General features: G+C 39.4%; 1 protein-coding gene across 4 annotated transcripts in view; it reads right to left on the reverse strand.

Moving 5' to 3' along the window:
* Positions 1-11,562: 11,562 nt before the first annotated feature.
* Positions 11,563-21,903, reverse strand: part of cluh (clustered mitochondria (cluA/CLU1) homolog) — a 50,445-nt gene continuing 40,104 nt past the window's right edge. For 2 of the 4 annotated variants that reach the window (XM_031896127.1, XM_012957287.3), the window contains exons 18-26: positions 21,012-21,165; positions 19,387-19,526; positions 18,658-18,738; positions 18,339-18,464; positions 17,651-17,772; positions 17,476-17,569; positions 16,183-16,317; positions 15,091-15,164; positions 14,762-14,970 (exon numbers count right to left, since the gene is read on the reverse strand). In XM_031896127.1, coding sequence (XP_031751987.1) covers positions 14,802-14,970; positions 15,091-15,164; positions 16,183-16,317; positions 17,476-17,569; positions 17,651-17,772; positions 18,339-18,464; positions 18,658-18,738; positions 19,387-19,526; positions 21,012-21,165 — 1,095 coding nt within the window. In that variant the 3' untranslated portion in view covers positions 14,762-14,801. 4 annotated transcript variants of the gene reach the window in all.

Here is a 21,903-nt window from a genome sequence, read left to right on the forward strand (position 1 = left end):
TAGAAAAGAATGAGCTTTCTATTAACGCTCTTTTGCAAATTTCTGCATTTCTCAAAGATTGGAGGGTGTCTTCTGTCAACTGCGCTTTTCATCCCTCTGCAAATGTGTTCAATGGGATTTAGACTTGCTGCTGCCAAAATGATTCCAGGGAAGGTTAGACGAAATGCCAGAAAAGTTCTGAAAAGTGCATTGGGTGGTTGTCCTGCAGGAAGACCCGTGAACATTCTGCAGTAGGGATTTAAAATTGCTCAGATGTGTTTTGGCTTACATGTGGAGCCTATGTCTCCTCTATTAAGCCCCTTTTCATTGTGTTTGTAAAGGATAGCATGACAAAAGGAAAGCAGTTCTACCTTGTACTGGAAGGACCATCTTAAATCATTCTGCCAGTTGATCAAGGTTCTGTTACTACAATATTTTTTTTTAAACATTTTTTATCTTGTGTCCAAGTCCAGGTAGTCTGGCTACAGAGGCACGGGCCTTCAACTTCCTGGGGAGAAAGGAAGGGTCTCTGGCTGAATTTGTAGCTATGAGATTGTCCATCCTTTCTTACAATTTTCTCTATTTCCTCCTCAGAAAGTTCTGTCCATTCTCCATCTTTTGTGTTCTTATGCCATAGGCCCCATAGGATTTTTCCAGTTTTGTTGTGTTACTACAATATCAATACAACAGCTTTGTTGTCAAAGGTGCCAATATTTGTGGCCATAACTAATTTTTTGTATAAACAGCTTTGTTGCTAAAATAGTAGAGGCTAGCTAGTTCGCAACATGGTGTGGAGCTATTGTTTATATTTCTAACATAAACAGGTGGCGTGTTACGTAAAGGGTTACAATGGTTGCAGAAAGGATTGTCTGAATCCTCTCTCACATGCGCTACTCACTGGGAGTAATGAATCAGAGCTATTGGTGCACAGGATGAAACATTTTTTACATTTTGTTAAAAACTTGTTACCCTGGGTATCCTTTGTGTATTGGCAGGTAAGTGGTGACTGCACTGTTAATAATATACTGCTTAGTTCGGTTTCAAATTATTTAGTTATTGAAATAGTTTCCTGACGCAGGTATTAATTCGGATACATCATTGCAATACATCAGACCAAAACACATGTAGTATTTACACCATGGGGGGAACTCACAAAGGGGGAGAGAGCCCTTTTTTGGAGTAAAAGTGGTGGGAAAACTGGTGGAAAAAACTTTCTCCAGATTCACAAACAGAAATCCGCCTAAATTCCGACTCAACCGCCACTTTTCAGGTTTTGGTGAAGTAAAGACACTTTTGTGAATTTGTTGTTAAAACAACATTTATACAGCATTTTAACAACATTTTTTCCCGAAATTTTCCCCAACATTTTGAAAATGGAGTAAAGCTCAGTGTAACCCTGTCAGATAAATTCTAAGCTCTTCTGTTTTGCTTTGTTTCACCCAGTCTCCATTTCCCACCTTATATATTTATATCTTATATATAAAAGTTTTCCCCTCACATTTGCATTGTTATGCTAGTTTTAGTGTAATGAATAAGACAATAATAACATTTTGAGCGAATATATTGAATACATTTTTATTTAAAGGAAAAGTAAAGCCTCTTTTAGCAGCAGTGCCCCCTCTTTAATCACTTCACTGACACTTGCCGCAACTAATCTGTGTCCCCATAGCATGTCCAGAACTACAGAGCCGTTTGGCCCCCCACCTTTAGCTGTGCCCCTTCTGTTCCCAGCAGCCATATTGGTAATCAGCAAACAGCACAGGCACACTGGCACCCAAACTGGGATATTGGGGTACAAGGTTGAACTGGCCCAAGAGGGCACTGGATAAAGACCCGGTGGGCCCTAGTCCTGTTGGACCTCTTTTCACCTCTTTTTTGTTGCAATATCAGCACTTTTGTGAATTCTCCCCAATGTGTCTCTTAAATAAAATGATATTTTTATGTTTCTACTAGCAAGGTATCAGACACGCATGGTACATGGGGCACTCCTATAGCATAAAATCAATGGTACAAATTTATAATTAAAATATATTGCACTTACAGATTTCTGCAGCACAATCAGCATCTCAAATAAAATAAAACTGCGCAGGTAGATCCGGCAGCTCAATGTGTTTCCTCATAAGTCCGACTTCATCAGGGGAATAAATATTAGAATTACACAATGTTGTACATGGGATCGTATTGGCGTGTAGGAAGAAGGAGGGAGCGTACACAATAACGGCACTGTGTCCTGTCCCCACGCCAACAGCGCCAGGCGCCACACGCATAATGTAAGAAGCCAAACCAATCAACAAATAGAACCCTTTTATGCGCAATGCTTGTATATACTGTCCAATGCTTGGACATACTCTGGGGAGTCTGTGCCCATATAAGGGCGGGTGTATCTATAACCAATCAGAGGACATTAGAAAATTACCAATAAGGTACCAATAGCAAATAATAGGTTGTCAGGGTACAATACCATGACAACCTAAATGTAATTGTTGTTATAAATGAAAAACAATAAAAAAGACATAAAAATATACCAGCAATACAAATTAAAACAGATTAAAATGCTACTAAGGAAACACCATATTTACCAGTAATCTCCAACCAGTGGCTCAGGGGCAACATGTTGCTCACCAACCCCTTGGATGTTGCTCTCAGTGCCCCAAACCAGGTAGTTATTTTTGAATTCCTGACTTGGGGGCAAGTTTTGGTTGAATAAAAACAAGATTTACTACCAAATAAAGCCCCCTGTAAGCTGATAGTGTGCATAGAGGCTGCCTAATAGCCAATCACAGCCCTTATTTGGCTCCTCCATGAACTTTTATGGTGCTTGTGTTGCTCTCCAAGTCTTTTTACATTTGATTGTAAGGTTGGAAAGAAAGGTTGGGGATCCCTGATATATACAATATCTAAAACAGAGTGTCTGTAATTTATAAATCCAGGAATTTTATTTCTGTTGCAATAAACCCACTAACATCTGTTCATAATTATTCATTTCTTCAATGGCCAATATATTCAGCCCACTATGGTCTATGTATTTCTGACATGTTTAGAGAAACCTATGTTCCCTAAAATGGGGTTTTGAATCTCTTTTAGTTTGCCCTATATACTGGAGGCCACACTTACAGGTCAGAAGGTAAATTATACCTCGGGAGGAACATGTCAATCTCTGTCTAAAAGGAGACTTATTGGATAAATAGGAAAAACCCTAATTTTGTACTCAATTATGAATAATATTTCCTGGCCATCCCTAGGCAGCATAAAACGAAAGGGTTAATCCCCACTGACCCTTTCGTTTTATGCTGCCTAAAGGGATGGCCAGGAAAAGAAAATCACGGTAAGTATGATTTTAATTTTCTCCTACGGTGCTGGTTTCACTTTGGGCTAAACATTAACCCTATCTGTAACAATGGCCCCTTTATTGGAGCTCCCTATAGATCCTATCCCTTCTCTGTCAGTGTTTCAAATAAAGAGTGGGCGTGTCCTAACGGTCCCTGCCAGAAGCACAGTAGGAGGTTGAGAGCCAATCACAGCCCTGCAGGCACACAAGCACAGACAGGCTTCAGTTCCCTATCAGGTCAGCCTAGCTGCTGATTGGTTCCTATCCTACAGTGCAGTGTACTGAAGCCGCCGGCAGGAAGTGGCACAGATGGGCGGGACTAGTGGGTTTTGGTGGAATTATTCAATATATCAGTCCAAAACACAACTTTTTAAAGCACAATCCTTCTATATTACCACACCTATACATTCCAGCCTGTATTTCATTCTTAGGGAGGATGCTGGAGTCAACAATCTACTGGGTACTAATATCATTCGTACGTTTTTCACTCGTTTAAAAGTTTTATTAGGTTTAGTATCTAAAATAAGATGTAAATATGAATCAAAGAGTAGTAAATTCCAATCTAAGCAATTTTGTATGTCCCTAAAGTGTTGATTAAAAGTAGTGCAAAAGGTGGGAGCTTTTGTTTCCCAAACCTTTTTATTTTCTATTTTAGAATCTACGTAAATGATCCTGATACAGATTCCTATCAAAATGAATTATTCGGCATTCGAGGACCTAAAAGGGTATTTCCCTCAATAGTAATGGCACCATTCCTTGCTTTATTTATAAGCCAGTCCTCATAACCCTTATCTTTAAACCTTTGGGAGAGGTGTCAGACACTTCCTTATCTACCTTGTACCTAGAGAGAATAGACAGTTGACCAGTGAAAATCTAGTCCAGGATATAGTATATAATAAACTGACCTGCTGAAAACTTAGGAGCCGTTCTCCTGCTATTAGAGCTGTTAGGGCTCTGGCACACAGGGAAATCGCCTGCACAAGTCGCCCGTGACAAGGGAGATTTGTCTCGGGCGACTAATCTCCCCCTGTGCCAGAGCCCTTAGAGGTTACTTGATTATGTGCTTCAAGGAGAACCAAACCCTAATTGACTAGAAATGCCATATTTTAAAAACTAGAGTTACTACACCAGCCTAAAGATTCAGCATCTCCATAACAGTAATGATCAGGCCTTCAGAGTTGTCCCAGGAGCTCCCCATCTTGGATTCTGTTAGGAGTGTCAGTGAACATGCTCAGAAACTCTATTACAAAGTTAAATGAAAAACCATAATTGTACTTGACCATAGAGCAGGTGTAACCCAAAGAAATCAGTGAGGTTGAGTTAATCAAGATAAACAATTTGCACCATGTTTTGGGGGAAAAATGTGTAAAATGTGATAAAACATAAACATAAATTCATTACACTGCTTGATAAATACACATGATTTTCTTCAGTGTCATATAAAGTAATACAAATATGTTATGTTTATCACACTGGGATAGGGGGTTGGGATTAGTCTGGATTTCAAAGTCAGTATTTTAGCCTATTGAACAATCATGCTACCCACGGCCCAGAGAGGTTGCCGATTCTCTGCTACCGGGGCATCAAGTATATTATCAGTGCCCGATGTACCACTAGGTGTGGGGCAACTTTCTACATCATGCTAAAAATTTACTCAAAAGTGAACAAACCCTTTAAGGTGGATGATGTGCCCCATTTTGACGTGCCCCAAAACTGCTGTTTCTGAAGTTTATGTTTTGGGAATCCATTCTGTACCCATTCTGTAACATTCTATACCCATTCTGTAACATTCTGTAACATTCTATACCCATTCTGTAACATTCTGTAACATTCTGTACCCATTCTGTAACATTCTGTAACATTCTGTACCCATTCTGTAACATTCTGTAACATTCTGTACCCATTCTGTAACATTCTGTACCCATTTTGTAACATTCTGTACCCATTCTGTACCCATTCTGTACCCATTCTGTAACATTCTGTACCCATTCTGTAACATTCTGTACCCATTCTGTAACATTCTGTACCCATTCTGTAACATTCTGTACCCATTCTGTAACATTCTGAAGCTCTTGAGGTCACATTCAGACCTGTATGTAGTAATCAAGATAAATCAATAAAAAGAAAAATACCCCTTGTGGAAAAAGTAGTACAGCTTCCCCAGTAAGGGCAGTGGCAGACGGGGAGATTAGTCGCCCGCGTTAATAAGGATTTTGTCCTCGTTACTGTAAGGTTTGATATAATATCATATAATCATATATTCATGTAATTATATATTCATATATGCATGTATTTTGATACTTTGATACACTTTGATACTTAGCATATCATACTCCATTTTAGAGATGTATCTCCATTTTGTAATAGCAACCAGCAAGGTTTGAACATCCCATAATAAGCTGTTTTTCCCAAATAGTACCCTTGCACAACTTGCACCTGACAAAACATAAGCCTTGAGAAACAATTTAATCTTATCTGTGCACTAACGCCTTTCTACTCCTTGTATCCTCCTTTAAATTCCTGTCCCGCATTAGCCATCCTTGAAGGCCATCCTTGTAGATAATGAGGTTCTACTCCATCTTTATTTTATAATGATTCCTTTGTCTCTGTACGTACACGAGTGGTATAAATACTATCATCACGTAAGAATAAACCGGACAAGTTTGAACTTCCCTTGGAGCTGTGTCTTTCTTGTCCCCGTATACGCCTTTGTCCTGGTAGGAGGGCTCCCACGGATTACTAAATCTATGATCGGCGGTCAGGGACCTTACAGTTACTGTAGGTGACTAATCTCCCCACGATCCCATCCCACCGGCAGCAATGTAAATCGCCGGTGGGATGGTATACGCGCCGCTACGATTTCCTGAAGTCGCCCGAAGTTTCCTTGAGAGCAACTTCTGGGAATCGTAGCAATGCATATGCCATCCCACCGGCGATTTACATCCTTAACATAGTTTTGGTGGCCTTTGTGGTCTTTTGAGTGCCTGTTCCCCTTTTTCTGTGCTGGATAAGAATGTTTTTTCCCATAAAAACGATCAATGCACCAGAGCCCCCCCTGGGGAACAGAACCTTTCTTTGAAGCAGAGTAGGGGGTTCTTTCCGGAGAGGGCAGTGATGTTGTTATGGCAGATTCTATTAATACTTTTAAGAGTGGCTTGAATGATTCCTTGCATAATATCCAAAGCTATTGTGATGCTTAGATCTACAGTTGGTATAGATATTGGTATATACAGTATAGTTTATATATATGTGTGTACAGATAGGTCTGTATAAGTCTATAGATATGCACTGGGATTCATTTGGGTAGAACTTCATGGACTCTGGTCTTTTTTTAACTTAACTTATATGTGTATTAATGTTCATATATAAGAACTAGTGATGAGCACATTTTTTCAGCAGGTATGGATTCACAGTGAATTTCCACATTTCGCCATTGGCGAATTGTTTCACAAAACTTCTGTGAAAATTCGCCGCGGAAAAATTTGCTGTGTGTCAAAAAAGTCACGGTTTCGCCCAAAAAAGGGTGCGGTCGTGTCAAATTGGGCACGGTCATGTCAAAATGGGCATGTCAAAATTGAATGTCGCCGCTTCAAAATAGGGCGCGGTCGCATCAAGATGGATGCAGGAGACAAAAAAAGCGCAGGTGACAAAAAAATTGCACGACACATTCGTTTCACTGATTTTTTGCTGTTTCGCAAATTTTCTTGCCGTTTCGCTAATTTTATGGCGAAGCAAAACGGGACAGATTCACTCATCACTATTAAGAACAGTATATGTAATGTTCTTTCAAGGTTTTGGAGCCTGAGCCTATGTCCTGCCACATTATTATTACAGATAAAGCAGACAAGAAGTATTGGTTTCTAAATGTTTTGTTGGTTAAGATGTTAACCTGTTGTTTGCACCCAGCTTCTGATAAAGTGCCTCAAGGTAGGGTCGCTGGTGTCCCTCCCCTGTTTTACTTACATGTGCTCAGAGGAGGATGGAGGGGCCCCTTTGGGGGGTTAGGGGGGCACAGCGGGAGCAACTTGGCGGGTGTGGGGCCCCCGGGGCAGTTTCCCTGGTGGGCCCTGCACCCCCCAGTCTAACCCTGCCTGAAGGCCTTAAATATGGAAGGCTATTGTGCACGTTTCTTCAATAAACTACTGTAAGTCGGCCTGTCCATTGACTTTTTCCTATGAGTGCCTTTGTCTATCAAACCCCACATTAAAAAAAAATCTGTCTTTTTCATCTGTCTCCATTTTATTTTCTAATAAATATAAGAGTTGGTTGCTCGAATTAGGTTTAAAAAAGTGGTGGTATGCTAGGTACTCTGTGCAAAGCACAGCATACACAGCTTGATACCCAATATGCATAGATTTACCAGTATGTGCAAAGTATGCGGCCTGTAGGACCCTAAAATGTAAATAGTGCATATAAATTTTCTTGGCTGGCAATTCAGAAAACACAGCTCCCTGTCTGCATATTCTGTTTTGTAACACAGCCCAGCCCCAGAATATTCTGTATTACCCCACATTATTTAATATCCTAATATCACCATTCCTCAATCTGCTACTCAATCCACCTTTCTCATGTGTTGGCATTTACCAATTCATATATATACCATTCAATACAGTATATGACACTGTCCTTCTATGTTTTATGTTTACTGAGATATATCTGGGGGGCCTTTACTACATCTTAAACCACAGAGCCACTGGTATGCACTGAAATGGATCCTTGCTGGGGTTTTTTACACCTAAAAACAACCACACAGGCATCTGCTTTTTTAGGGAATGCAGTAAACTGCCTCCTCTCATAACAGTGAATGAGGTGTCTTCTCATTTTCTTGCGATCATACCTGCAAGTGGGGTTTCCACTGGAAAGGAACTCATATGCATTAGCAACTGCATAAACTCCACAGTCAGTGTTGTCTTGTTCATCAACATCCAGTATTTCCATAGTTCCTTCCGGATCATTTACCAGTTCATTATAACATTCATTTATTTGTTTCCTTAGTAAGGTACAATGGTGTTTTATCTTAGCACTGTCTGCAATCTCCACATGATCCATGTTAAAGCAGCTTGTCAACCAGTGCTTCTCTAGGCTGTCATAATGAATCTGTACAGCTGGTCCTTTAACTGCATGAAATCCAATTTGAGAAAGGAGGCAACTTTGAAGCCCCTCTGTCTCGAACTGAATTTTCAGCAAGGACTGAGCTGCATCAATGATTCTATCGTCCAGACATTCAGTACCTCGCAGGTCGTGTTTATACTGCTGTATCAGGTTAAGTTCAGGGATCCAGTCATCTGTCCCCTTCGGGAAGGGCTGGCCCGTAACTTCAATGTACGCACAAGAATCGTCAGATAATTCATACTCTTCCTCTGTACGGAATCTGGTGCGGGATTTGTAACCATCCATTAACTTTTCTCTCTTCTTCTTTTGCTCATGCTTGATTGCCTGTCTATTATATTTTCTACCTTTCCTTTCCTCTTTCTTGGCCCTTCTGTCATGTAAGCAGTCAGCGAAGGGCATGCTTTTATTTTCTTCATTGAAGCAAGTGGGCACCATATTTCTCTGTTCTTCATTTTTACAGGCGTATAAGGGTCTGTATAAGCTCACAAAGTCATATTCATAACTTGTTTTGTTGTCGTTAGATGAAATTTTGCTTTTATGTCAGACAGACGTCTGAGGGCAGCTTTTATTGGCCAGTTATGCATACTGTATGGTTGCATCTTATGAACATACTGCCATTAATGAGACAGTTTACGGTGCTAACAGTTAGGGTCCTATTTATTAAGCAGTGGAAAATTACTTATGTTAGAAGAACATTGTAAAAACAAGTGCCATAAATGGTAAATTTATAAAGTTGTGTACGTTCTACTGTGTCACTCAATCGCTATAGTTGACACTATTATTGTAAAAAAATTTTTTATAACATATAGAGATGTACCAAATCCACTATTTAGGGAATTTGGCCAAACCTCAAATCCTTCATGAAAGATTTGTGCAAATACCAAACCAAATCCTAATTTGCAGATCATGTTTCTGAAGGGGTAGAAAGAACCGATCACTGCGCTTGTGGCAAACAAATTTCAACTTCTGTGTTTGTGCGACGAAAAGTCACAGATTCAGTTCAGAACCATGGAGAATGTTATTAATTGCATAATACATTGGGTCACGGGGAAATTCAGACAGCAACTCAATGCTGGATTTAATAAACAGCAATGGATGGTCACCATTTTTCTTCCACTGCATTTCATATTGCATTACAAGCCTGTAATATTTGTCAAGGAAAGGATTATTCCTCAATAGTGAGGGGTATAAGGAATTGCCACTATTGGTTGGCAGTTGACTATCACAGTGGCGAGATATATACAGTTAAGTTTCCTAATATACATAGATTTGGAAATATCTGCCAACAGATGTGACAACAGTAGTTCTAATCTTAAAAACCATTCAGAACTTAAAAATGCACTTTAAGAGCAATTTTGAAGCCAAGATGAATACAGGTACTAGGGTAATTGAAAGAGAATGGGACAATGAGCTAATGTTGGCTGGGTCCTACCTACACAAACTGTATGGTAAGATGATGTTTGTTCATATCGAAGGATGTCTAAAGCAGTGATGGGATCAAACTCGAGTCAGGTAGGTGGGGATTTGAGGACAATGTATATTTGCTCTCCTAGTTGTTGTCTTAGTTACATGGGCAGAACACTGATGTTTTCCTACAAGTTAAGATGGGCACTGACCAAAGGTTGGACATTCAAGATGGGCTTGAATTAAAAAAGTTGGAGAAGCACAGAGATAAAGGAATACAATGGAAGAGATACTCTGTACTGCATGCATTTTTACCAGAATAATTGATAAGTGAATTAAAGGAAAATATATAAATATTTAATGATCAGTTTATGGGTATTATTAGGGAGATTCCTACATTTGGGCTTTCATAGAAAATTATGTGTTTTGTCTTCTAGGAACTCATCGAGCTCCAACATATTGTATATTTGGGTCGCTAACCACTAGCTAAAAATGCAGAGCAGCGCAGCAGCGTATCTGGCCGACATCTTCTTACCAACTGAAGACACTTGTGTCTCTCCGCCGATACAAACCTGCTTGCGCACGTGCAGTTGGAAGTAGCAGGAAAGGTTAGGTGTTGGCGGTGAGACCAGAAGTGTCTACAGTCAGTAAGAAGATGGCGGGCAGGTAGGTGGCTGCGCTCCTCTGCATTATTAGCTAGTGGTTAGCGATAGGGACAGACATTAAACTTAAAAACAATGCGATAGTGGAGAGGTGAGGGGGGTCTAGGCAGTGAGAGTTAAGCACCCAGGGTTATAGTTCTCCTTTAATGAGTATGGATAGATTTTTGCCTTACACTCTCCCCGCGTGGTTTAAATGAGAGCATTTCTGTGATCTCATTTCAATACCATATTTATTCTGTATTTACTGTACATTTTTGCCCCATCAAGGCATGTCCCTTTAGTTTATAATCAGATGATCAGTAGGGTGTTTTTTGTAATACAGGACAATAAAATAGTCTCCGTTTCTGCGGTTTGAATCAAGCATTGCCTTTGACATAGTTGTAATGCTAATGTAGTGGGCAATGTACATACCTTATGGTAGAGAATAATTACACAGAGGAGCGGATGGGCAACATGCAGCATTTCATTCTATACCAAGGAAGCTATCCCATCTCACACTCTCTCGAATGAGCCCTGGTATGAGAGAGATTTTACCTCTGTTGAAATTACCTGAATAGATGGGGTCGGCGCCTCTCATTACACTTTACATGAGTAACGCACGTTAGGCGTGTTTTCTGTATATTCGTGTGCAATTTAGAGAAAACAGTGGCAACAGGAAACCTTATAATTTAATGGTCATGTCCATGGTGGCTCCATTTTACTAATATATATATATATATATAATGATCAGATACAAACCTCCTTCAGTGTTCAGATATCTGTGCTTCTCTGTCTCATTAGAGGAGAGTGCTGTATTGCTCTTTGCTCAGATGTTTGATGCTGGAGCCATGTGAGTGTTGCTGAATGCCTTATATCTGTTGCCACAAACACAGTATACAAGCGGGTGTTTTTTTAAGTCTACTATTAAAGCCTATTAATAAAGGTTAAGTTTTAATCTATTGTTCTGAATACTGCTCAACCTAAGGCAGGAAGGCACATTTCCAAAAAATTTCGGCTGAATACAATTAACAGAATAGCACATGGGATGGTGCATTATTTTCTTCTGGTTCCTAAGGAGGAAATAACAGACAAACACATTCAGTTGCATTGTCTTTAATTTATTAAAGGCTAAAATCTCAAGTTGTTAAAGAGACAGTGATTTTACCTACAATGGCTTGGTAAAGTGTTGGGCAATGCCTTCAAGTGACATTTGCCAAGGAACAGCAGCTTTGTATGAATCAGAAACAGGTTAGCAGTTGCCACAACAGATATATTAAAGCTGGACATCTGCTCACTGAATTATTTTGGCACCATTTGTGCCAGCACCCTACAAAGCTTTGCGTTGTGGGTAAATTTCCATTTCAACATCTTTAGAGACCTCAGCACACATTTTAACACGATTAGACATTGTGAGCGCACAAACATTACAGGTTTTGCAATGGAACAGTTTGCAGGTAGAAATATCAGTAACTGATTGGAAGCTGCACACAAAAAAATAAACATACATAATCGGAATCATAGCATTCTATCACATGATTCTGTTATTAAATGACAAGAAATATGATTCATGTAAAAAAGATCCCCCAAAGCAAAACTGGGCTTCCTCTTCTGCAAGAAAACAAATCATGAATACATCTGAAATGTCAGTTGTATGTATGCTTCCATGAGAGTAGTCAACAGGGGCATCAGAGTACCAAACAGAGGCTAACAGTGCTGTCCAGATAGGCTTTAGTCTTGGAGGAAGGATAGGCTTTAATGCTAGGTGGAAAGAAAGTCAAGGAGGGAAAGACTAGAATTTCCCTATCATAATGGGCAGCACTGGTATCAGAAGGTAGCACTTTTTATAGTAGCGTTGAGCTGAACTGCATCCAAGCCCAAAGGGACCTATAGAATGCTCTTCCGAGGACCTTTGCAATTTTTTAATTTACATTTTTTGTCTCAAGATATTAGCAGTTTTTTTTTAGGGCTGTGCTCTTCAGGCTACCAGACACAGTCAGCAGACGATTAAGCTAATATAAGAGAAAGTCTTGTTACGTTGCTTCGCCCAGAAACCATCAGAGCAGAACCATTTGACATTTCTCAGGGGAGTTCTTGGCAGAGCAACATCACAAGTCAAAGTGCACTGGATGGAGCCAGAGGCCTACGACTTTCACTTGCAAAGCATGGACGTTTGGAAGCTCTACTACAATGTAGAAAAAGAGGTAAAGAAATTTTCTGAAAGGACGGCATAGTCGGGGGGCTAGAGTTTGAGTTTGCTAAAGGCAGTAGTCAGCATTTTTTTTTTTTTACATCTGAGCAATCAGACAATACGGATTGTATTTGTATTGATCTCTTGCCATTGGGAAAATACATAGGATCAAAAAGAAATAAAAAAACAAACACATGCTCCATCTTTAAGCCATAATTTATGGCAGAGTGCAGGGAATGAGAATGAATGTTCTCAGATATCAAAGGAGACTATAGCAATAATACTATGAATGTTCTGTAGACCATACAGTTAAATTCCACAGTCCTTCAGCTGTTACTCTTTGGCTAACAGCTTCCTGTGGCTACGCATGTGTGCTCACTGGCTAACAGAGCTGCATATCATACAGCAAGGAACACTTTCCCAACCATCTTGTACACCAAGCTGAACCCTACCACCCAGCAAACCGCCTACTGCTAAAGTGTCCCCAGTTCAGTTGCTGCTAACTTAACAAAGCTTTACCCCATGCACATGGAATACTGATTGACTGGTTCTAAAAGGTACTTTCCTCTAGGGATGCACCGAATCCACTCTTTTTGGATTCTGCTGAACCCCCAAATCCTTTGTAAAGGATTCAGACAAATACCGAACTGAATCCGAACCCTAATTCGCATAGCATAAGCTAATTAGGTTGTTGAAGGGGTAAATGCTATCACGTGCAGCAAAAAAATTTTCAACTTGTGTTTACGTGAAAAAGTCATGTGATTTTTTTGGCCAAATCCAAATCCTGGATTCAGTGCATCCCTACTTTCCTCACAGCCTTTAGTAAATCTAGCCAAGAAAGCAACAGCATAGCTAAGAGGATGGATATGTTCAAGTTAGGGCAAATGATCATGGAACTATTATCTTTACAATCAAATGCTGCTTTAGTGAATAATAAATCAGACAAAAATAGAGGCATAGGGCACCATGCTCATAAAGGAACCCATTAGGCTTCATGGCCTGCTGACTGACAGTCCTCCAATTGTGAGACCACAGGTGTTGCAGAAATACAACTCAGCCATTGGCTCTTATGGAATGCTGGATGTAGGGACCAGTAACAAATGGGGGGCCACAGCCAGAATATCACAGGTCTACAAAATAAAATTCACTGTAAGTAGGCATTTAAGAATAATAGTTAAAAGTAAAATCCACCAATTAGGCAGAACTGTCACAATACATCTTCATTGGATGCAACTTTTTTTTTATGCAACAGTGCATTTCCCCCTTGGGCCTTTCCAGCATTATGACACAATATAATGCTATGTGGCCAACGCAAAGGACATTCTTGCTTCCTAAGGCAAAGTTGAATCATTACATAGGGTTAGGAACACATGAAGCTGAGAATGAGAGAGGATGGAAAAGAGACAGCTGAAAAGAGCACTACAAAAACCTTTAGAGGAGAAAGAATCCAAACATACATACTTTGTCACACATTTCTTATATCCATACATAAAAAAGCAGCTAAATAAAACCGGTCATAAAAAAAAAAAAAAAAAAAAAAAAGGAAAAATAAACTGCTCTTTTAAGAATGTGACTTCCCATCGTTTGTAGAGTGCCAATGACAGTGCGCTCGATCCGTGCCTGAATCCATGATTGGCCCTGGTGCACATACTGCGTTCATTCACAGTCTCTGTATGGCTTTGTATTGTAAGGGTCAGACACTTTGCCTTCCCTAGAAACACATCCCAAATCAAAGCTCAGCCAGGGAGAGAGAGTTCTAGTCTGTGGGGAAAATGACCTGAGAAATGTTCAGTCAACAAGAGGCAGCCCAGCCCAATCGTTCTTTAAAATGTACAAACGCAATAATAATGTCATCTTCCATCACACGCTCATCTACACGCACACAGAGAATGCCAGCGTCAGCCTGGGCTCTTTACTTTCTACATGTGCTGCCGCCATTTGGAAACAGATATGTTTCAGTGGTGCACACACAGGGTCAGACATGTTACACTGGTGATTTATTTGCAATGTGTATTATTGATATCAGAACCCGTGCAATTATATTGTCACTCTTTGATAAAAACCCATTGAGGCTGAATGTCTTTTTGTGTGTTTTTTTGTTTTTTTTTGTTTTTAAACGATGGAAATAAAAAGGCAGGGAAGGAAGGATCTAATCAGAGCTCTCTGGTGCCACGGAGGCTGCATTTATATTGGAGTCTGATGTTTCGGACATTTCTGGTTCTTTAGTCTTTGCCTCGTGATTTTCAGCACCTTTGATTGCTTCTTGAAGTTGCTGGCGACGTTGAACTTCGGCCTTTAGATGTTCCAGGTCTTTTTGGCTGGAGAAAATAAATCAAGTCTCATTATGCAGATATGTAGCCAACAAACCACAAGCCATCCTTAGAAGGAAATGCAACAGATTGAAAGAGCAAAGCCTTGGCTGAAAAGGCAGCACTCACCTGAGTGGGATAAAGAGAATTCCATTAATAATATTCAGTTGTTCCAGTACACTGGTCATGCTGGGAGCTGTGAACTGAAATGGAATATTATCATTAGCTATGTACATTTATCACTGGCTGTCATGTTATTACGGACATTAAGTAAGGATTTTAGGGCAGGACTGTGCTACTTACTGCTTGATGTTGTGCTTCAAGCACTTTGTCCCAGCTGCCTTGTACAGGGGGCATGTAAGGAGTTATATGAAGGTGGTACCATGAGATGTGGTATAAGGAGGATGGAGGAAGCAGGACGGCAGCACTATGCTGCAATATTTATTTATTAACCCCAACATGTTTAGGGCTAGCATGCCCTTTACACTAGCATTGAATTTGCAGTGTTTTGGCAGGAGCACAAGGGGTAAGCAAAGGTAATCTTATCCAGCCACATCTGCCCTTGCTGAATTCCTACTCTTACTATGAGATGTGAACCCTGAGAGTACTGTCTGTATAGATGCAAGCTTTACAAATTACACAAGAAACATTTTTACAGAAACCAAACATTCTCATATCTTAGCAAAGAAACCAGAGAACCAAAGAGCTGCTTTATTCCCCATACTGATATCGTGGGTGATGGGAGATACTTTCAGTGCTTTTTAAACTAGTACTGTACCAGCTTTAAAGCTTTCTTACTTGCAATAAAGGTGCAGGCTGCACATTTCTATTAAACTAGCAGCTAAAACATTAGATAAAAGAATGACAAAAATGCCCCCGGCACCCAGGGACAAGTAATCAGGCAAAAAAGAAAAAAAAAAGGTTCATGTATTAGTTCAATGTATTTGTATCACACTAATATGAAAGAATATCTTAGCAAATGTTAATGAGTTTAGTTGCCAACCCTTAATTAACTAGGATAAAAGCAACACTTGGGGGTGTATATAACATTGGAGACAAACATCCCTGGTGATGCTGCCCATAACAACAAATCAGATCTTTGCTTTTGTTTTCTGACTTGTAGGTGATTGTTCAAATTTAATTGCTGATTGGTTGCTATGGGCATGAGGTTTGTCTCCAATGTTAATAAATATGCCCCTTAATGAGGAAAGGCTTGGTTACCTTGAGAGGCATGATGTTGGCATTGGAGCCATTCTTGTATATCTCATTCATTGTGCGCTGCAGGGCCACTGCCTGTTGGGTCAAGTACTTCAAATACTCTGAGCTTTCTCTGGTCTTTTCATGTTGCTCCCCAAGCTAAAAAGGAATCCACACAAAGATTACACATTGCAAAATAGTTTCAGGAGTCAGAGCCAGGAGTGCAGAGAATGTAAACAGTCAGACAGACACTGCTTTAAAACCTTAGAAAGGGGACTCCACCCAAACACAACTTGAGCTTTCTGAAAAGTAAACTATTTCAAGCAACTTTGCAATATACGTCAATTAAAAAATATGCAGCCTTTTTATGATTGTTAATATTATAATATGGTTTTGGACAGTAAACTAAGCCGGCTGATCTGGCTCACAACTTTGTGAATCAGATTAAATGTAATAGTAGTCGGCTGTTCTTAGCCTGCATGCTCCAAATCCCACAATTCCCTGCACATAATGTCAATATGGGAAGAAACATCACAGTGCAGTACGTTTTGGGTTATGTAGTTCCTGCATGCTGCCCGTAAGCTGTTCGGAAATTGTTACAATTTGTAACAATGTTTTAGTCCCTCCTCCCCTGCTAGAATTTCAGATGATGCAGATAAAGAACTGTTTTGCAGCTGGATTTCAGCATATAAAAATGGTATTTATTCATACTTTTTAAAGGAACAGATTTTAACACATTTTGGTTCAGAAGCCAGAGTTCCCATTTAATGTATATTGAAAAGCTGCTTAGAATTACATTTATATTACATATACACTGTGCAGAAACCTGTTAGTGCGTGAAGGACCCCTTTAAGGAATATAACGTTGACCTAAAAGGGTGAGGTTGATTCACTGACTTTTCTTTCCTTGAAAAGGCAAAGGGGTAGTAATCCCTGCAGACTGATGGTTTTCAGACATGTTTCGGCAGTGTCAGCAGTGCAGGAAGTTATGTGGAGGCTATGATGCTCAGTAGAGTCCGTAAGCAACGTGACAATTCCTCTGTCGTTTGCAGCAAATGGAGGCAAAATCCAGTGTACAGAGCATAAGGCAAAATATCCCACAACGTCCTCTTACATTTGTTGTGAATTATCCCTGCCTCAGATGTTCCCCCATCTCCACATTTACCAAAAATAAAAAGCTAATACAGAACCAACTCCTTGTAAATTAGTGACACCCAGCCTGTCAGGTTTCAGAGCCTTTGTTAATAAAAGCATGCTACAATACACACTGAAATTGCATGTTATCCCTTTATGAAAGCAGCCATGCACGGGAGCTGACCTGGTTTTTGTATATAGTGTATCCATCTTTTTCATGCTGTAAGGCGGAGCGGAATTCTCCCTTGGTTTCATACACTCGAGCAACAAGATGATGACTAAAAGACAATTAAGACTTAGTAAAGTCTGTGATATACTTTATACAAGACACAAATACAGAGGCACAGGGCAGAACTCACCTGAGTGCCACCTTTAATGACTTGACTCCATGGTACTTTGAATTGATAGTGAGAGCATTCTCAAGGAACCGTAGTGAGAGGTCATATTCCATGACTCCATGCAGCACCAAACCAATGTTGCTCTAGAAGACAAATAGTGCAAACATGGTTATACAGGAAGACAGCCCTGGCAGTAGATAAGGTAATCCATAGCCATATAAAGGTTGGTTAGCTCTCACAAACATGTATTTATATGTTACTTCTGAACAAAGTAAACCCAATATTCATAACCGACATTGGTGTTGAAGTTAGACAACCTGCTGACCTGTGCATGCCTTAATACAGGCAAAACTCATAAGGGTCTTCTAATATGAGGAATGCGGAACTTCCAGCCCTCTAGTTGTTGTATGTTAAATATCAGCAACAGATAGAGACTCTATACACTAGGCATATTTTTTACTATATGAACCTAAATTGTAACAGTTTATTTTTTATTGTATTACAAGTACTACCATGGTTTAGTGAGTAAAGCCCAAGTAGCAATATAGTGTAACAGTGGTCATGGCTGACTCCCTCCCCTCCTCTATTGCACTGTCAAATGTGCTGCTGAAGTTTAATCCCAACATTTTTTCTCTGCATGCTGGAAACCTCCCTCAGCCCCAGCCACAGATAGATACCGTTTGGGTAAAGCAGTGCACGGTATACTTACATCTAGCAGCGCCATCTCTGGATGCCCCTCGCCATACACTAAAAGCATGAGATAGCGCGCCCGGTACAACAGGTTTAAGGATGTAGAGACCTGATTGTTTGCAAAGCAGTACAGGGCTAAATGCATCTGAAAGAGATCAAATAAACATGGGTGAATTAAGAGGGTAAAGTGAAAGGAAAGAAAGAAAAATGTGACTAAATAGGAACAATGGTTATTTCATTAAATATTAATAGTAATAAATAAAATCAATCATAAGTAGGAGAGAAAAAGAGAAAAATATTTTAGTTTAGCAACTATAACCAACTAGTAATGAACTTACATATTCTTGGACAGTGCTGGGATGCTCAACACCCTGAATCCTCTCACTCATTAATACTGCTTTCTGCTGATTGCTTAAGGCCTTGTAAGGAAAGACACAGTTATTAAACATTGCCAAAAATGTAACTTCAAAATATTTAAAGGCAAACGATCATATATTACCAAAGAAAATAAGGCAGAATGTTTGTATGCAGTATTTTCAAAATAATCCAGAAAAGGAGATTTAAAGGGCAACAAATCAAAGCCCAAGACCTCTCAATCTCTATTGAAAAGCAAGGACATTAGGAGTCCAAAACAGCACAGAAACATCATCTATGTTGACCATAGTAATTGAGCCTCAACCTAATGCATGGAGTGTTCCACTGCGACATTCAGATTTTTCTTTTGTCAAATATGGGTATGTCTGTTTGTTCTTTGTGATCCATATAAACACTGACATGATCTACTGTCTTCAAAGGTCTTCCAGGAGCTTAAATACCAGTTAGTGACCTGGCTTCTAAGATCCATTACTTATCTAATGCAGAGATGTACATGTTGGAACCCTTCAGATGTTACTCAGCTATGATTCCCAAAATCCATTAGCTATGAAAAGATGCTCAGAGTTAAATCTTAACAGCAGCTAAAAATCTGCAGCTGGAACAACCAGTTTAATGCATGGTCAGCAGAAACGTCTTTATGGCTCCTTCCTATCTACATTCCCACAAAGACTCACAGCTGATTGGTTGCTTACCTCAGAATAATCACCCATGATGTAGTTAAGTCGGGCAAGCAGGCGTAGACATGCACAGATTTCCACGTGCATAGCACCATATACATTGTTAAACAGGTTTAAGGCTTCATTGATTAATTCACATCCTTCTTTTAGGTAACCTGTGAAACAGAAAAAAAAAAAATAAGCTGACAAAGCAGACTACTTGAGAAACACTTAAATATTGCTGGGCTACCAAAAACATATTAGAGGAATTTCGAGGTGCAGAAAAATCAGTATTCAGTGTGAAATTTGGAGAAATACAGGGACTTGTTTTACAAATTTAGTTTTTTTCAAACTGAATCTAAGCCTTTGTTTTTATGTAGCTTCACTGTGCTGAACAATGTAAGAATTAGTTTTACCAGCACAGAAAAGCTGCATAAAGTCTTAGGGCCATGTCCAATGGGAAGATTAGTTTGCCCGTGGTTAATCTTGGCTTCTGCAAGTAATCGCCTAAAATGCCTTCCCATTGGCAATACAATGAATCACTGGTGGGAGGGCAATACACATCGTTTCACTTTCCAAAGTTGCAGGAGATTGTTCGGAGAAACAATAGGTTACCTGAAAGCAGTTCTCATGTGTAGTACTGGCTCTTTCTGATAGCTCAGACTCGGGCACAATGCAGGCGACTAATCTCCCTGTGGACCATGGCCCTTAAAGGGCTACTGTCGTGATTTTTATGGTGCACTTTTTATTTCTAAATTACACTATTTACATAGCAAATCATTTACTCTATTATTTAAAATTTTATTCTTGAACCAACAAATGTATTTTTTTAGTTGTAATATTGGTGTGTAGGAGCCATCTCTGCATTGAGTCTGAGCTTTCAGAAAGAGCCAGCGCTACACAATAGAACTGCTTTCAAATAACCTTTGTTTTCTCCTACTTTCATGACACTGGAGGAGTCCCAAGCCGGACTTGGATTTCTTACTATTGAGTGCTATTCTGATACCTACTAGGAGCTGCTATCTTGCTCCCTTCCCATTGTTCTGCTGATCAGCTGCTGGGAGCGGGGTGATATCACTCCAACTTGCAGCTCAGCATTTCCCACCCTGGGAAATGAAGAATATGGTAGGCTCATGTGGAATTTTAAATATTATAGTTAAATATATATAAAAAAAAAACAAAACCTGTTTGTGTTTTTGAAAAAAGATTTCAATGCAGGATTCTGCTGGAGAAGCTCTATTAACTGTTGTTCAGTAACAGTTTACATTTTCCCAGTATTATTAAATTAGCCTATGTAATGACCCATGTCTTATTTGTTTAAAACATCTGCTGCACTGTCTCCTGCTCATGGACTGATTATTATTCCAACACACCTTCTCAAAAGCCTACTACCTCTCATCTATTATACACAGACTGCTACCTGCTCTGTCTGTTTTCCCATACACCCATATCTGGCTGTAAGCTCTTTCAGTCAAGGATATCCTATATGTATGCTTAACATTTGTGTTTATTCATTTTGAAATGTAAACACCATAAATACATGAATAGGTTCCCAAACAAAAATGTATCAATTAATGTCTTCATTCATTTAAGGGTTGCAAATAAATAAATAAATAAATAAAATTAAAAAGGTGCATGTAGGGCAGTTGAATCTTACACACCCTGTTGTACTTTTGCTTGGCCACTCTGGAAGAAATGGAAGGCATCGGTTGCTTTAGGGTTTACATGTTTCACCACAGGGAAAATATTCAGTATATCTTCTTCAGTGAAGGTAGGCTTGTGTTTGCTATCAAAATTGTATTCTTTCAATAGAATCTAAGAGGGAAAGAGAACACAAATAAAGATTCTTCTATTCATGCCTACATACCTTGGGTAAAAAAATGCTGATATCTTGGGAATAAATTCACTGTGGGAACAAAGGCTTCTGAGAACAAGGAAGGAAGCTAAGAATGTTAAATGAAGAAAAGAAATGGCATGCTGTGTTTTACATACTATGGGCCCGATTCACTAAAGTCCGAAATAAGGAGTGCTATTTATAGCATGCGTTAAAAATCTTATCACTTCTTATTTTTCGCTCGATTCACTAAAAGGACAGTTGTCATAATTAAGAAGCGATGTTCTTGGCGTTATTTATCTTGCGACGACATATTTTCAAGCAACGTGCTGCGTAATATGTTGTGCGCTGCGTAATATATTGCTTGAAAATATGTCGTCGCAAGATAAATAACGCCAAGAACATCGCTTCTTAATTATGACAAGTGTCCTTTTAGTGAATCGAGCGAAAAATAAGAAGTGATAAGATTTTTAACGCATGCTATAAATAGCACTCCTTATTTCGGACTTTAGTGAATCAGGCCCTATATATTTATATAAAAAAAATAAACAAGTTCAAGAAAAACAGGGTAGTCAAAGAGCTACTGGCCAAGAGAATAAAAGTAATATTATAGCCTCACATGGGGGATGCAAAGTGTTGGGCCTATTTATATTTAAAAAAAAACACTGATTTGAGAGTGCAGAACTCACTGTTGCAAAGGATAGCAACTGTTAGAAGGT

This window comes from Xenopus tropicalis, chromosome 2 (genome assembly GCF_000004195.4).
Source record: "Xenopus tropicalis strain Nigerian chromosome 2, UCB_Xtro_10.0, whole genome shotgun sequence".
Classification (NCBI taxonomy): domain Eukaryota; kingdom Metazoa; phylum Chordata; class Amphibia; order Anura; family Pipidae; genus Xenopus; species Xenopus tropicalis.